This window comes from Grampus griseus (assembly GCF_964374135.1).
Source record: "Grampus griseus genome assembly, chromosome: 1".
In the NCBI taxonomy this organism is placed as follows: domain Eukaryota; kingdom Metazoa; phylum Chordata; class Mammalia; order Artiodactyla; family Delphinidae; genus Grampus; species Grampus griseus.
In genome coordinates this window covers 77943343-77961559 of record NC_139017.1, presented here as the reverse complement: position 1 = coordinate 77961559, position 18217 = coordinate 77943343, and the positions used below count along the sequence as shown (strand labels likewise).

Below are 18217 nucleotides of genomic sequence, written 5' to 3'. Positions count from 1 at the left end.
AACCATGTCAGGTAAAACCACTCTGCACTGGGCTAGGTAGTAGATCAACTACTTATAAAGCCTAGTAGGAAGGTTAAAAGACAAAAGTAGTAAAATCATCTAGAGCCACAAGAAGTAGTTAATGGAAACACAGAAAGATGTAAAATATGATGTCAAAAACAGTAATCAGAGCTTCCCTGGTGGCGCAGTGGTTGAGAGTCTGCCTGCCGATACAGGGGACACGGGTTCGTGCCCCGGCCCGGGAACATCCCACATGCCGCGGAGCGGCTGGGCCCATGAGCCATGGCCGCTGAGCCTGCGCGTCCGGAGCCTGTGCTCCGCAACGGGAGAGGCCACAACAGTGAGAGGCCCGCGTACCGCAAAAAAAAAAAACAAAAAAACAAAAAAAACTCTACTCCTCATACAGTTATTGTGAAGATTACATAAAATAAAACACTGTAATTAGCTCATTATTTGGGTGCTAATAAACATTGGTTAACTCTCAGCTCCCAGCCCCATTCATTTCCTTAATTTGTATAAGGCAGAAAATACTAATGTGACTTTATTTACAGCTCTAATGTCAATATCAACAGGAACACTACAACCCAAAATTTTCTTTCTATTCTTCTCAGAATGAGGTTGGGGCTGGGATCAGGAACAGCTCAGCTATATGCTACTGACAACAAAGGTCTGTAAAGCGCTCTGGTAACTGACGTCATCAACAGTTCAGTGACCCCATTCCCTCACCTCAAGCACATAATAATGCTAATATTAATGTGGTGAGCATTATCACAGAGGAATGTATGGGGTAGTAAGGGAGCCCAGAGGGTAACACTTAGCTCAGCCTAGAGAGAGGGCATGGGGCGGGGGGGGGGCTTCCTGAAGGTGGTACCCACTTGATCTGAGCCAGGCAGGCAAAAATGGTGAGGACTATAGGGAGAGGAGAGGAGAAGGGAAATCCAGAGAAAAGAAACGGTGTGAACAAGGACATAGGGCGTGGCTGATATAGGATGCTGTTCTTATCGCCGAAGAAGCAGATGGGGCTGAGGCCAGGGAGGACTTCACATAATGAAGGAAGGACCTTGGACTTTACCCTGTTGGTCATCGGGACAGTTAAAAAAAAAAACAAGGCTGTCACTGGAAGTCAAAGATTGGCATCGGTGAAAAAGAAGAAGGAAACCTGTGGTGGGAAACCAAAGACTGAGGGTGTTTTCAATGACAGCAGATCAAAAGAAATAAATACGACACATTGACACACTGAATTATCGATTCTGCCATCCCCTCTAGAAAAAATACAAAAGCACATGGAAAAAGAAACATCTTCAAAGGGCTTTCATAGGAAAAAGGTATTTACTAAACACCCTGGGGCAAGAAATTTTGGTAAAATATCATTTCACTGGGAAACTTTCCCCCAAGATTGGACCTTCCTAATTAATATCAAAGCAGGAAACTGAGTGTGCTATCAAAGAAAAGTCAGCAGTGAAATCACAATTATCATTTAATCTTCAGTGGCATCAGGAGCCTTGGTACCACACAGAGCCACTCTCTCCCACAGGGCAAGGGAGAGATTAGAATGGGGTCAAGTTCCTAACAGGCATCTCATCCTGCCCAATACCACTGTGAGGATCATTAAAAAGAGAAAAATTCAAATCTTTCCAGTTACTATTTGTCACATAATTAACTTTACAGTAATCTTTTTAAGTTGGAAAAAAAAATGGCCTATGAAAAAATCACCAGAGAAATGGCAAAAGCTAAAGAGAAGCGAGACTATGACAGAAAGAGCAGAGGGTTGGGAGTGAAGTCCTAGGATCAAGAAATCAAGAAGAAATTCTAGGGGAAGTCCAATTTTAGGGAAACCCAGTGGGAAAGTATCTTAAAAAAAAAAAAAAAAAAGACAGTTTGGGGATTAAAAGCAGAAATGTGTGCCCTTCCAGGAAATCGTATTATTGAAGTTTTAAACCCTTTTAATCTTTTTCTATTCCTAAGTCTACGGCTCTAAAGAGTACTCTAAATAATTAGCTGCTGCAGATGAGGGAAGGCAATTCGGAGACTCTAAGGAATACCAGGTAGTAACAACAGCAATCCAATTTCAAGACTCCTTTGCTGGGCACAATCCTTCACTGGTACTGGAGTTTCTTCCTTATAACGTTAACTTACTCTTGGGTTTCCACATTAAATCAATCAACTTCTCTCAAAAAGGCTCAGTTTTAATCACTTAATCAGTTCTTACTTGTCTCCACTTTCAGTTAGATAAATAGATATAAACAGAAATTGGAACCAAATGTCTGCAGAAACTCAATTTCAAAAATAAGAGGAAAATCTGCTTAAGACAACATTAGAAGCTTCCAAGAGGTTGTAAATTTAAGCAAGACTACTCTTCTAATGTCAGAGGCAGAAAAATCTGTGTGCAAAAAGGGATACAAAAAAGGAAAAAATAGCAATGGGGATGGGCAAGATGGGCAAGAGGACCTGCCCAACCCTTTGCATAATTATAGGACATGACAATAAGATGAGATAGATTTCTGTCTGTGAACAAACAATAAGCTCTGAACTCTCGCAGCCTGCATAATTTATTTTCATTTTTTTTTTTAGTTGGAAGAAGGAAGAGCATTTTAATAACCTTCTCATGTAATTATGAATATTCTTTGATACTACACCAAAACTTGACAAGTTGTAGCTGCTTCTTCTTTTCCAGCTTTATTGAGCTGTATTTAACATAACATTTGTGTAAGTTTAAGGAGTACAACATGATGATTTGATATACATATGTATTGTGAAATGATTACCACGATAAAATCAGTTAACACATCCATTACTTCACACAGTTACCATTTTTTGTGTGTATATGGTAAGAACATTTATATTTTTGCATTTAAGTATGTTCCTTTCCTCTCAAATATTTAATAAGCATCTACTATGTTCCAGGCAATGTGCTGTTCTACCAGATAATAACGTCGGAGTCTTTCAATAACGTTCTTTCTCGTATCTCCCACAGCACCTGGAGTGGTGCTGAGTTCACATCAGCCGCCCAATAAATACCCATGAAAATATTTCTTCCTTTAAGTGAACATGGGGGAACATATGGGGTTAGCACTATACCCAATGATGTAGCACAGAGACCCTTGTAAAAGACGCCCACTTCAATAACAGACTGCCACTGGTTACCAACCTATGCCCCATTCTGACTGATCTGTCACACCGTACATACCTGTCCACTGAGGGGGGCAGCGGCAGTTGTAAGTGTTGACCCCATCCACACAAACCCCTCCATTCTGACACTTGTGATTAGGACAGTCATCAATATTCCGCTCACAGGTGACCCCTTCAAAACCTAGTAAGACAAGAACAGAGAAAATGATAAATTCTCACACAGATGGTGCGATCTGCTCTTCTCCACAGGGCATGGTCATCAGAACAGACTGACTTCATTATTTCAATTCAATAGGCAGCAGCTGGTCAACCCAAGACTCACCATATAAAAATCCCCCAATCTTCTGTCTTCTCTTGCCTCAAGCATAGTTAGACACTTAAAATGACTCATTATGCCAATGACATGCCTTCATAGTTACCTCACAAGTATTTCAAAGTGTTTTCATGAAATAAAATCCCAGTGAAGATAAATGTCTACTCAGAACAGCTATTTACTCGTTCTAAAAAAAAAAAGTTATTAGATTTTCCCCAGCTCCATGCTAGATTAATGGGAAGAACAGATAAAAGACTACCTAATTAAATTTAAATTCCTTTTTTTTTCCCCTTGGGAAAATCAGCGTGGTGGGGGGGACATAAGAAAAAATATTGAACTTAAAAGTCTGAAGATACGGGTCAAGTTCCAACCTCACTGCTTATAAGCTATTTAATACATGGTAAATTACAAACTCTGAAGTAGCTTTCTCATCTGTAAAATGAGGCTGACTGCACCTGCCCAGCCTGCCTTTCTAGGTTGTTATAAGTGCCACATCATGAGTAAGGTAGAAATAAATATAAAAAGCTATCTGAATATCGGGTGGCATTATTACTAACTAAACTTGCTAACTATTATTACTAACTAACCAACCCTTCAAATTCTTCATCCTCCTCTTCACATTAACAGCATTGCTTCCTTCCACTTGATTTCTCCCTTCCATGAAAAATGAAACTAGCACACCAAACTTCACCCTAACTGCCCATAGAATGTTCCTCTGTAATTTATACATTGGGCTTCTTCTTTCTCTCTCCTTGCTACCAAATCTCTTAGCTATTAAAATAGAAGACTACCAGCTTTAAAACAAGAGAGAAAGTTCACTGATCATCCTCTTATTTGAAATACATGTGACTAAGTATTTGCCCTCTTCAAAATGTCCCTTAAGTTTCTCTCTCTTACTCAAAACACTTATTGGGTCTTATACGAGGCACTGGTATAGGTGAGTAAAAGAAAGAGTCCCTGCTTTGGGGGCATTACAGTCTGGTGAGTGGGACAGACATCAATCACACCTGGCTTTATTCATTCCTTACCACAAGCTACTGCAGTATTCTACATCTGCTCTGTTACACTGGAACATGGCTGGTTTCTCTGAATACAGTAGCAGTCATATAAATGAGTATGAACCAAGCAACCAAAAAAATTACCCAGAGAGCAAAGGAAATCATTTTGTAGAAGACGGAGATAATTGAGAGCTTGACTGAAGAGAATTCTGTTTCTCTAGGTGTTTGGTACTCAGTCCATTCAAGCAGATGAGTCATTAAGTAAGCTTGAGAAAGACTATGAAAAATTTTATAGACTCCGATTTTTTAAAAAATTAATATTACTCCTATATCTGTTTAATCACATGTAAGTCTTACAAATGGACTAATGAGTCAGTAAATGTTGAATTGTTTAAGCCCACCCATAATTATGCTAAGGTGAGGGCAAATCTACAGGTCCAGAAAGTACAGTCCCTGAACAATAACTGAGGTCTCATTTCTAGCCTAGTGCTCTTAAATGGAAACATTCTTCAGAAAAGTTAAAGATAGTTTTAGAGTGTAGGAGGGAAATACGGGGTCCTGGTCCACCGCTGTTAGAACCTGTGTGGTCTGGTGGTGTTCCAGAACTGCTATTGGTCATCCTCCCCCAACTTGATCTCCCTGGTGACTAAATATGGTTGACTAGGGTGTCAAGGAGGTGATGAAGACTTTGTAGCCAAACTATAAGGACCTGAAACTGTGACCTTGAATTTATATTTGCCAGTGCTACAGCTAACTGAATTCACCAACCACAGACAAATTAAGAAAGCAGAAGCATTTCAACATAACCACAATATATAAGAAATAAAATGCCTTCTTTTTATGACTGTTTTAGTTCTTACCTGTCACTATGTAGGTAGGTAAGAAGACAAGTAGGTGAAAGAGTTAATTCATGGTTGAAGCATGGCCTCTGGGGCCAAACTGCCTAGATTCAATTCTCACCCTTGCCATGCAGTAGCTGAGTGAACACGGGCAAGATACTTAAACTTTCTTTCCTCTCTGGGGTAATTAACAGGACCTACCTGAAAGGTTGTTTTAAGGATTAAATGAGTCAGATATAAAAAACACTTAATTCAGTAAGTTGTGTTGGAACAACTGAATATCTAGATGCAAAAGAATAAAGTTGGACCCCTTCCTCATCCCATACACAAAAATGAACTCAAAATGTAAGAGTTAAAATTACAAGACCCTTAGAATAAAACATAGGAGTAAATCTCTGTGATGTGGGCTAAGCAGAGGTTTCTTAAATATGACCAAAAGCACAAGCAACAAAAGAAAAAATTGATAGTTTGGAGTTCCTCAAAATTAAAAACATTTGGGCTTCAAAGGATACCATAAAGAAAGTAAAAAGACAGCCCACAGAATGGGAGAAAATACTTGCAAATCATGTATCTGTTAGGAGACTTATATCTAGGTTATAGAAAGAATTCTTACAACAAAAATTAAAATACAATATATATAATATAATAATACAAATAGCCCAGTTATAAAATGGATAAAAAATCTAAATAGACATTTCTCCAAAGAAGATATATAAATGGCCAATAAGCACATGAAACGATGCTCAACGCCAGCCATGAAGGAAATGCAAACCACAACCATGATAAGCTATCACTTCACACTCACTAGGATGGCTATAATTAAAAAGACAGATAACAACAAGTGTTGGCAAGGATATGGAGAAATTGGGAATCCTCATACACTGCTGGTTGTAATGTAAGATAGTGCAGCCACTATGGGATATAGTGTGGCAGTCACGAAGAGATTAGAGTTACCATATCACCCAGCAATTCCTCTCATAAGTATATACCCCAAAAAATGAAAACGTATGTCCACTCAAAAACTTGTACAAGAATGTTCACAGCAGCATTATTCAAAATAGCCAAAAAAAGTGGAAGCAGCCCAAATGTCAATTCCCTGGTGAGTGGATAAATATTGATACAAAGTGGTAAATCCATACAATGGAATATGATTCAGCCACAAAAAGGAATGAAGTACTGATACCTCCTGCAACACAGATGAATTTTGAAAACATTAAGTGAAAGAAGCCAATCATGAATGACCACATACTGTGTGTTCCCATTTATATGAAATGTCCAGAATAGGCAGCTCTACAAGAAAGTAGATTAGGAGTTGCCTAGTGCTGGGAGGGAGTTAGGGGGAGGTTAGGGAATGACTGCTAATGAATACTAAGCTTCTTCTGAAGTGATAAAAATGAGCTAAGATTTATTGTGGTGATGGTTACATATATCTGTAAATATACTAAAAACCACTGAATTGTACACTTTAAAAGAGAAAATTACATGGTATGCAAATTATATCTCAATAAAGCTGTTATATTAGAAGGAAAAGCACTTAAAACAATGCCTGATGCACAGGAAGTGTTTTACACATATTAGCTAATACTATTGGCTTGGCCAAAAAGTTTGCTTGGGTTTTGCCATAAGATGTTACAGAAAAACCCAAACGAACTTTCTGGCCAACCCAATATTATATATCAATGGGATCAAAGCAACCCTGAGAGATTATCTACTCTGATCCTTCTAAGTTACAGATGAAGAAGGTAAAGGCCACGTGGCTGACCTATGCAAGTTTAAATGCCTAGTAGTCAGTACTCAACCAGAAATTTTTTTTTTTTTTTTTTTTTTTTTTTTGCAGTACGTGGGCCTCTCACTGCTGTGGCCTCTCCCGTTGGGGAGCACAGGCTCCGGACGTGCAGGCTCAGCGGCCACGGCTCACGGGCCCAGCCGCTCCGCGGCATGTGGGATCCTCCCAGACCGGGGCACGAACCCGTGTCCCCTGCAACGGCAGGCGGACTCTCAACCACTGCGCCACCAGGAAAGCTCTCAACCAGAAATTTTATTCAATTTCAATCAGTATGATCTCTGGGACCCCAGAGTTCCCTTTCATTAATCTGAAAAACTGATCTTGGGTCAAAAGTTCCCATGTCTGAGAAAACCCTAACCAAATCAGTTCTCCTCCAAAGTTAAGACAGGATTTATGCTTTAAAAATAGAGTTACAGAGGGCTTCCCTGGTGGCGCAGTGGTTGAGAGTCCGCCTGCCGATGCAGGGGACACGGGTTCGTGCCCCAGTCCGGGAAGATCCCACATGCCGCGGAGCGGCTGGGCCCGTGAGCCATGGCGACTGAGCCTGCGCATCCGGAGCCTGTGCTCCGCAACGGGAGAGGCCACAGCAGTGAGAGGCCCGCGTACTGCAAAAAAAAAAAAAAAAAAAATAGAGTTACAGTACTCTTTGTGCAAAGAGCTAGCAAATTCTTATAAGAAAGTCTACCTAAGGGCGAGGGGAGTGGGGAGGGAGGGTAAGGCTTAAATGAATAAGTTATAGTGGAATCACTTCTTAAAAATGTTTTAAGGGAAAGGGAAACAGACAAGTCTCCAGACCTGTGGGTGGGATGGGTGTAAAAGACTTACAGAAAGGCTCACATGACTGTACTAAAAGGAGTCCACTGCTTAAAGCCAATTCACATCCTTAAAAGGCCAAAAAGAAAGAAATTAAACTCAGAAGGAACATTTTAAGACTGTGCTGTTATAAAACCACGGGCCACGTAACTGATAAATGATGACAGTGAGGGTGGGGAGCAGAAAAGTGTCTTTTGAACTTGTCATCCCACACAGAGAACAGCATCTCTCAAGAGAGCGTCCACATCTTTCCATTTTCAGCCCCCGGGAGGTGTGAGGGTGGAAAGGCTGGGTACAGAGGCACAAAGAAGACAACAGAAAGGGGAAGCTGAGATGACACAACCAGGATTCTCCCAGGCCAGGCTGAAGGTCCTCAGGAAGAGCTTCTGTGCACAGGGATGAAAGAGTGAGGAAAACCCAGGGATGCCTGGAACTGGACAAAGGCACAAAAGTAAACAGCTACGTGCTACCTTCTCCCCCGCCTCTGGGAAGAAACCTGTCACAAGAGCAAGCGGGCCCCACCTCTGCCCCACTGGTTTCCTCGGCACACTGCATCCGTCCTCTGAATGGGCCCCAATGAGCTCACCGACCCCATGACTGGCCCCTGGATGCCTGCCCCACCACCCACCCAGGTGGCTGCTCCTACCTGCCTCCCTCTGTAGCTCCCAAATCATCTCCACTTCCCTTTCTAACTTTACCTCCAAAGAAGTCAGAGAAATGAATAAAGGGGTTCAAAAGAAATAAATTCAGAGCATTTTTTAAAATTATAGAATATAGGAATTCTCTTCTCTATCACATTCAATTCATTCATTTGTCAAATATTCATTACGTCTCAATTTTGTTCCAGGCAGTAAGCTGGATACTGGGGAATTTAAATGAGGGTGTCTACTGGCAAGGATGAACAGTCAGTTTGATAAGTGCTGTGCTAGATGTATACAGGTTGCGAAAGACCTCAGGTCTCTAGTCCCCGCGGGGTAGGGAATATGGAAGGCATTTCAGTGAAGTAGGTGCCTTTGACACATCATAAGGAATAAGTTCTATATAAAAAGTCAGGGTGGGTGGGGGAGGTAAGTGACAGAAGGCTGAGGAGGTAGCACGGGCAAAACTGCCAAGCATGACAGAACAGGAAAAACTTCCAGGAACATCAAGTACAACTAGACGCAGGGCCCAGGTTAGAGGAGCTAAAATAATGCGCCCTGCAAAATGGTACGACAACTTCTGCGTCTGCTCCAGTGAAACCTGCCAGAATATGATTAGTATAATACCCAAGAGAACATCACATGCCCGTGCATATGAGAATGCAAGAGGGAACGCTTTCTAACAGTTTTTAAGCTCAGCAACTGCAGAGCAGACACAAAAGCCACAAAATGTGGTTAAGCTTTATTTTAATGATATAGGGATATAACATATCATCAGCCTGTAGTGTACAGAGGTGACTTACAAAGGATAAACCTTCCTTGTTTGGACAGGATGGATCAGACAGCTTTTTATGAAGTTTAAAAATCATAAAGGAATAAGGAGGTACAGAAGAGAAAGAAAAAGGGAAAGTCCATCAGGGACTGCCCTATCCAACTGTGGACTCACAGGTACAGCCAGGAGATACAAACAACCCACTGCTTTCTGATGACCTGTGCTACTTCTTAAAATATCACAAACATAAAACCAGTTTAACTCATTCTCCCCCCCACTAACCCCCCAAAACTGGGAATCAGTGATTCAAGAATTTATTTTCTATTTTGTTCTTTTGTTAAAATTACTCTGGTTGAGTGCTCCTCCTCGGGGCTTCTGCTAAAAACTTTACCTAATGGTAGTTCATAAGGATCTGGATTATTAACAGTTGCTGCTCCAAGAAGATGAAATACAGTTCCTTGGTTTGACTCTATCAGTTCCCTCTTGAATATATTCCTTTTTTTCTTCCCTCTATGGAGAAACACTTCTTTCTTTATTACACAGGATGAGTCATTCTTGCAGTTTTAATTCCCTCCCCATCAGTCTTAAAATAATTCTAAAATCAACTCAGTAACTACGGTGCCCTTTGCAGGAAAAGAACTATATTTTAACCATTCAAAAATAATCACTAACTTATGTGGGGTTCACTGACTTTCAGAGTTGAAAAGAACTCCAATTCTTTTTACGCAGTACTAGTATAAACAAGTACAGAAGGAGAAGCTAGACTAAGTCTAGGGTGCATGTTACCAGGAAGAAAATGAAAAGACCAAAGTTATGTTCTCAATACTACCATATTATACTAAACTCAATCTGTCAATCGATAGGTATGTGCCTATTATATACCTGGCATGGTTTCTAGGTGCTTGGGACGTATCACTAAATAAAAACAAAGATCCTAGCTTCCACTCTGGAGAGGCGAAGAGGCAGCAGAATTTAGAAAAGACAGACAATAAACAATAGACATAATGAGGTAAATTATATAGCACAAATTATATAGTAAGACGATGACAAGTGTTACAAAAAAAGAGAAGAAAAGAAAAGAAAAAAAGTAGACTAGGGTCAGTAATGGAGGGGGAAGGGAATGGTTACAACCTGAAATAGGGTGATCAGGGTAGGCCTCAGTTAAAACTGCAAAGACTTGAAATGTGGTGGGAAGCAGCCATCTGAGAATTGCAGAACCTGGACAAAAGCTACTTTGCCTCTTGCTGACTTGGTTTCCCCACCTTTAGAACTGAAATAATGATTCTCTTCAAATAATGGTGTTGTGGGCTTCCCTGGTGGCGCAGTGGTTGAGAGTCCGCCTGCCAATGCGGGGGACACGGGTTCGTGCCCCGGTCCGGGAGGATCCCACATGCCGCGGAGCGGCTGGGCCCGTGAGCCATGGCCGCTGAGCCTGCGCGTCTGGAGCCTGTGCTCCGCAACGGGAGAGGCCACAACAGTGAGAGGCCCACATACAGCAAAAAATAATAATAATAATAATAATGCACGAACCCATGTCCCCCGCATCGGCAGGCGGACTCTCAACCACTGCGCCACCAGGGAAGCCCTAGAGAGTAATTATTATTTTAAGTAACATTTTAGTCTCTTGGACAGTGTGGAGGGCAATGGGGGAGGGACAAGGACAATGGTAGTGCATCATGAAAAGGACTCTGTAAAAGAAAATCATCTCCAGGCATTATTTCCCCATGTGGAAATAAAGTTAATACTTTGCAAACTCCACCTGGTACATAAAAACAATGAGCATAAAATCTTATACAATGTATAAATATATATATTTATTCACAGTGTTATTGCATTATCTATTGTTTTGAATTCTTTTTTAGTTTCCTTCTATACATGGTCCAAGCTGACGTCATCTGTTTTAGATCATGCAACCCTGAAAGGCAAGAACTAGCCTACGTAACTGTTTCTAAATATCTGCATGATATGTATGTATGTAACAAATACTGACTGAACATAATTAGAAGTATCTCCTTTTTCTTTTAACATAAACCTACATTTTTTTAACCCAAACACCTCTAAGCATTTAACAAAAAGTCTTACACATTTCAAAGCACCTTCAGGGGAAGACAAGTAGTACAGTGTCACGGAACAAGGTGTACAAAGCACAGGCTTCGGAAATAACCTGCTTGGATTTCAGGACTCAGCCTAACCACATGTCAGCTGTGCAACTTGGAGTAAATCAATTAACATCTCCAAACTTGAGTTGCTTCACCTGGGAAACCAGAAAAACAATACCTAACCCCAAGGTTTTTGTGTAATGGAGCTAATGGAAGCAGAAGTACCTGGCACAGTGCCTGACTCATAAAAGGCATGAAATACATGTTAGTAACCTCTTTGCCAAATCTTCTGCCCCCAACGCTGCACCCCCCATCCTGATCCCAAACACACACATACATGCACACACTTCGTCAGTGTGTAAAAAAATGTCTTGCTTTAAACTATAAGGAGAGTGTAAGAGACAGCCAGGATCTCCTTACTCCATCCCACTAGCCCTGGCAACCTCTCAGCTGTGGAATCCTTGGTTATTTCCTTTCTCAAGGAGGAGATACTATTCTGGTTTGACAGATCCTTTCCTGGACACACTCTCAGAATTCCCTAAGGTTGTTATCGTGGCTAATGGATAACAATGCAGAGGCTATGGGAGTGAATAATCACTCTCTCCCTGCTAAAAACTTCCTTTATTGACTTCTCTAACTTCCCGTTAGTACTTTGCTGCCAAATCAACCTCTTGTTCTAGGCAACTATTAAAAGCAATTTTCTTGAAACTAAAAAACACATTTAGTCTTCAACAATAACTTGCACTAACCTCAATTACTAGCCACTTAGGCTATTAGAATATTAGACTATTAGAAAATTTGCAAAATTAAATTGTTTACATTTCTACTTCCTCCTTTTAACCCTTAAAATGCAAACAAAAACAGGAGTGAAGAAAGATATCTTTTAGTTATTCCTTCTACAAGAGAATGTGGGTGAGAGTAATATTAGGTAAATAAATATTTAGTGTCTAAAATGACAGCATTATCTATTCTTCATTGAAAGAGAAACTGAAAGCAGTGCAATCAAGTAGCTTGTTCTTGCGGCTCAGAGTTAAATGGTATCCTTTTCTATTACGTGGCAGTCTTGTATTGCTGTATCTCAAGCATAGCACCGTGCCTAGACCATAGCTGGCGGCCAGTAAATTTTAACTGAATGAAATGAATAAATTACCATTTGCTTTTATCCCGAGGACCAACATATGACCTTTAATCCCCAAAAGATAAAACAAACGAGCCCATTATATGTGAACCACATCCACAACACCAGAATCTAAGATTCCTACTCCAAAAGAGTGGCTAAAACAACTTCTTTTTGAGGCAATTCTGCTTACTTAGCACATTATTCCCCCCTACAGTTTTCCTTCTTTTGTTTTTGCACTAAGGTTATTTGTATAAAAAGCAGAATCTTTGTTGCCTAGTAATTCATCTGCTCCAGCTGCTTGTGTTCTGTTCCCAATCAAAATTCTCGGTTTTCAGCCTCCTCATCATTTTTATAAGGAGTTCCGTGAATCCGCCAGCCTGGCTCCTTTTTCCGTCCTACAGAACACTGGGCCCCAAGCTCCCATACACTGCTCCTCTTTTTGCTTCTACCTTGGGGTTATGTATGGCTGTGCCACACATAATCTATCAGCGCTCATCAAAAAGTGTCCACTGATTAGCAGAGCACCGCTGCCACCCCAGTTCCCAAATTCTCCAACTTCAAGTCTGGGCAGGGCTACCCCAAAGTCAGAGAGACTACGTGGAGAGGGTTCTAAAGATCGGAAGCTCAGTGAAACTCACAGAAGGGTAGGTGGGTACAATTAGGCAGCTATAGTAAAATAATCCATTATTCTATCAGAGGTAGAAACATATAGGAAAGTTGATCATCTATTATTATTGTCAATTCCGTTTAAAGCATTTTATTAATCATACATACACATTTTTCAATGTGTAATTCTCATTGTGTTCCTTTCCATTCCATAGACTTGTCTATCGTTTTCCCAGAGCTCTGTGTCCCTTATTTCTCACTGTTCCTCCAAAAAGGACAATAAACAATTTCCAAGCCACTCATCATCATAAACCCTGACATGTTAAATTACCCCCTGCTCAGTTTACGGACCACATGGGCCCATAAAACTCCTCTCTCACCAGCAAACCACCCCACACAAAATTCTCACTTCCCCTTTTCCCTCCTGGGAGGGATACTTCTTAAAGGAACAATTGAACCACACCCATCCCCTTCCTTCCTGCTGGAGGTGCATCCCCCAACCCAGGACACTAGGGGGACTCCTTACCTGGAAGGCAGTTGCACTCAAAGGCGAAGTCACCAGTCTGCCGGCAGGTGCCTCCGTTGACACAGGGGGAGGGTGCACAGGGCACGTAGGGACTGTCACAGTGCTGGCCTGTGAAGCCCTGGGGGCACTGGCACTGATAGGAACCCGGGAGGTTGAGGCAGGTGCCACCGTGCTGGCATTGTCCTGGAACATCACACTCATTGACATCACTTGCACACTTCTGCCCTGTGAAGCCTGCGAGGCATGTGCAGGAGAACTGGTTGGCCACAGTGGTACAGGTACTTCCATTTGCACAGGGCTGAGACAGACAGGTATCAGTCCATTGGCACAGTTTACCTAGAGGAAAGGTAACAGAACTCAGTACTGCCCACAGAAATGAGGGTCAGCCCCATCCCACCACCCCACATCTCCCACCCAAAGGGTGACATAAGGGAGCCACTGCATGGAGAATCCCTAAGCTCTTTGAATTTTACAGGAAGCCCATATCAGAGCTTCCTCAAGTTCACCTGACAGGGGCACTCTCCAGGGCCCTCAGCTGACACACAAACACTCAGTGGGTCACATGGGAGGAGGAGGGACTGTAGGTTAGTCGCAGGAAGCCTACATCAGTCCCTGCAGCACAGGATCCAGAAGGGTCTGGATCCACCTACTGTCTCACACCTCCTTGTCTTTGCATAAGCTGCTCCTCTGTTTGGAAGGCCATCTTCCTTTGTGGTTACCTAATGGGCTTCAACTTATCTTGACAGCTCTACTCATAAGTCACCACTGCTGTAAAGTCATCCTTAATGCTCCCCTCAGCTCCCCAAATCCCCACACCCTCTCCCTCACACACACACACCCCTGCACATGCAAACATATACCCCAAGTTTGTTGTTTCCTTTTATATCACCTGTCACACTGGCAGGGGTCAGATCCCTGTAGTAGGCTCTCAAATCATGTCTTTTGAATGAATAAAATGTATCGATATTTTCCAAAATAAATTATGACTAAATAGACCTCTTAGATGATAGAAACAAGTCAATATGACTTCTATCTCCCTTAAACACAACACACATGCACACGTATTCTGGGAAACATTTTGTTGATTGCGGTCTTGACAAAAATATTGCTGGGTGTGTTTGAAGGAGATACAGACTCTCTGGCTTCTTATATATGGAAATAACTAGAAGCTGTCATGAGAATAAAGGTCTAGAAAGGTAAATCTTGTGGACTCTCTCAGGTAGGAAAGTACTAGAAAGCAGCAGGAAGAAAGTACTGAATCTCAAGGCATAACTCAAAGGAATCAAAGCAGATTCTTTGAGGTAGAAAGAGAGAGAAAAAAAATACTCCCATGCTACTAGTAAATTTGGTATTCACGTGGTTTTTTGTTTTCATTAGCGTAACCTTTTTTCAAAACTAAAGATATGAGAACCCCCTGAATTTGTTAGTACTCCAATTGGTTGTCTAGATAAACACCCAAATCTTTGACCCCAGAGAAAAGCAAATAACAGTCATGACAGCTTCTCTAAAAGGGAGAGAGAGGTGACATTTGAGCACACAGAAGCACTCTCTGCCTATCAAGAATATCAAATCAAAGGGAAAGGGTGCAATAAAAATCTGGGTACAGCATGTATATCTCACAGTGCTAAGCCTAGAGAAAATGAAGGAACCTCAATCTTTCTTCCTATTTTTTCTTCTGAGAGGTACTTACCTACAATGGAGAACAGATAAAAATGGTTACTTCTGACAACTGTGTATATCAGAGTATTTGCCTACAACTGAAACAAGAAGGTCTCTGACCTTGGTTTCCCATATATGTTTTGTACAAGCACTAACTTCCTGCCTCTGTTTCTTTATCTATGAGTGAGGTGAGCTCATACAGTCTGACGAGGTGGTATAGTGAGCTATCCCAAAACCAAAAGGGTGAGCTTGACCTGTGGTAGTTCCTAAAGTGACAGACAAGAGTGGCAGATGTGTAAGGATGATCAGAACCCTGCAGACCACCAAGAAGAGTTTGTTTTAATGGCAAAGGAACACATTTTAATTTGAGGGTTATTTCAGAGTAACATTTTAGTTCTGAAGAAGGCACTACTGTCATTTCCACCAGTCAGGATTAAAATGTGTTAAATAGATATGCCTTCCCTTTGCCTTGTGGAGCCAAACAACTCGAAACTGACAATCAGGAAAAAATTATTCTCTTAACCACCAAATCTCTTCAGTGACTCACAGTATCAATGCTGTCATAGTCATGATGGAGATAACGGATCATCCTATATATCTTCTACCCGTAACAACACCTTTTAATGAAAAACCAGTAGAACAAGTATTCCAAACTAAATGGTCCAGTCTAGTTTTCTGAATATGTCTTTCATTTTTTATTAGATTTATGGAATTGTTGATATAGTGGGGGACAAAATGATGGCTTGTTCTCCTTTTCTCGTCTACCTTCATAAACACGTGTGGTTCATTCTGAATAAAGCTCAGACCCAGCTTTGAAGAACCCACAATATAGTCAGATGAGAGACATGTAAAAATTAATTACAATAAAATGCAACACATAAACTAACAGAACATAGAGACTAACTGTGTAAAGGAATCATGAAAGGGTCACTAAGAGTTTACAATAACATTGGGCAATCCCCAACTGTAGGAAAGGGCGTTCCAGGCAAAGGGGTGTGCAAAAGCATGGAGGCAACAGGAAGCATGACATTTTCAGGAAATGATGAGAACGCTGGCGTCACTAGAGCTAGATGCGTATGAGGAACTGAGGCTATAAGAAGATGTAAGGCCTAGACTGTAAGGGCTACGCGAGCCATGTAAAAGAGTTTGTACTCTGCAGACGATGAAAAGTCACTAGGGTGGTAAGCAGGTGAGTTTGTGAGAAGATCTGCATTCATGTTAAAGATCCATGGTAATGTGACAGGTGGACAAGAGGGGGAGAAAGTAAAGGCAAGGAAACCAGGTAGGAAACAACTGCAGGAGTCCAGGTGAGAGATGACCTGGACCTCACCTACAGAGGTCTTTAGAGGTCACAGAGCAGAAGAGAAAATGGAGAGGAGTAGACAGGTGAGACGTATCTCAGAGATTAGACGGGGTGACTGAGTCTAAGTGGGGTACAGAGAAGTGAGAGGGAGTTTCTAGTTTGGAGTATTTGGAGTGTGCATTGGTGCCACTATGATATCAACATGTTGAGTTTGAGGTACCTGTCAAATTTCTAAGGATAATATGCAATGGATAGTTAGAAATATGAGCCTGAATGTCAGGGTTGGGGTGGAGCTAAAAGGATGACCATGAGAGGCATCAGCAAGGGATGAAGATGCTGCGAGTTGAAGCAACTGGAGATAGCGAGATTCCCTGGGGAAAGCTGTGCTATGACTCAAAACGGGGCTCAAAACAGAATTCCAAAGAACACAAAAATTAAATGCATGAGGACAAGGATAAGGCAATGTAGAAGCAAATGGAACAATCAGTTTAGAAAGCCCGAAAAGCCAATGCCCTGAATGTCTGGGGAGAGGAGATTTCAAGGAATAAGTTATCGGTAACACGAACAACTTTTCTTCTGGTGATAGTTAAGTAATTCTGATCCCCAATCCTGATATATATTCTTCAGGCAGTCAACTACTTCTGAGTATCTGACCCTTTTTCTTTCTCTTTCTCCCCTTTCAAAAGGAACTGAAGGATAGTTGATTGGAACATTCTGGTCCTTACCATAATGTTAAACATGTACCAGAGTTGGGGGGACCCTAAAGAACCAGATGACAGTTATCTAAAAGATGCTAAATAAGAGTACCTGCTGAGAATGGGAAAGTATGGCCGTGAGTCCCATTTGTTACCTGTAAAACCGACTTGGCAGGTGCACTCATAGGTATCCCGGCTAAGCACGTGGCACTTGCCTCCATTCAGGCAAGGGTGAGACCCAAAGCAGGGGTGAGTGGTCGAGTACTGGCAGTCCTCGCCTATGAAGCCCGGGGCACATCGGCATGTGGCTTTCCCCAACATAGCCTGGGCCACACACGTCCCACCATTCTGGCAGCGGTTCTTCTCACAGGGGTCTCGATGTTGACAATATTCTCCCAAGAATCCCTCTGGGCATCTGTATGGAAAAGAGAGGAGTCCATGAAAACTCCTGACTTCTTATAAGTTCCCCAAACTTACAAGATAACGCAGTCCATTCAAGAAAACACGAGACTGTAAATGGAGAAACCCAAAGGTACAACGGTAAAACTGACTCACTTTGGGAGGAGAAGTGTTTAGAGTACTTAACTGCATACTCTCATGTCTTTTTGAGTTTTGGCAGGTGACAGAATATCAGGTGGGTGACCCAGCATGGTCTGCCATGGCCAGTCAACATGACCCTTATTCAGAGGCAAAATACAGCTATAGCTTTTTTCATGTAGATGCAGGCTGGTATGCTGTAACAGCACCTTTTTGTGCAGCATTGTTGATACTTGTCTTTAAATTCATTAACTTTCTCGTTTTGACTAAGTCAATTGATAGAATTAAGACATTCACATGATAATGTATGGACTGAGCCTCTTATCCTCTCCAATTTAAAATATATAAAATCTCTCTCAAGCATTGAGAAATAATAAGTTCTAT

The 18217-nt window shown here is 41.5% G+C and overlaps 1 protein-coding gene across 1 annotated transcript in view; it reads right to left on the bottom strand.

Moving 5' to 3' along the window:
• NOTCH2 (notch receptor 2) overlaps positions 1 to 18217 on the bottom strand; it is a 178504-nt gene that overhangs the window by 77729 nt on the left and 82558 nt on the right. The window contains exons 3-5 of the mRNA XM_082663714.1: positions 17452 to 17711; positions 13640 to 13975; positions 3188 to 3310 (exon numbers count right to left, since the gene is read on the bottom strand). Coding sequence (XP_082519840.1) covers positions 3188 to 3310; positions 13640 to 13975; positions 17452 to 17711 — 719 coding nt within the window. The remainder of the gene's footprint in view (positions 1 to 3187; positions 3311 to 13639; positions 13976 to 17451; positions 17712 to 18217) is intronic.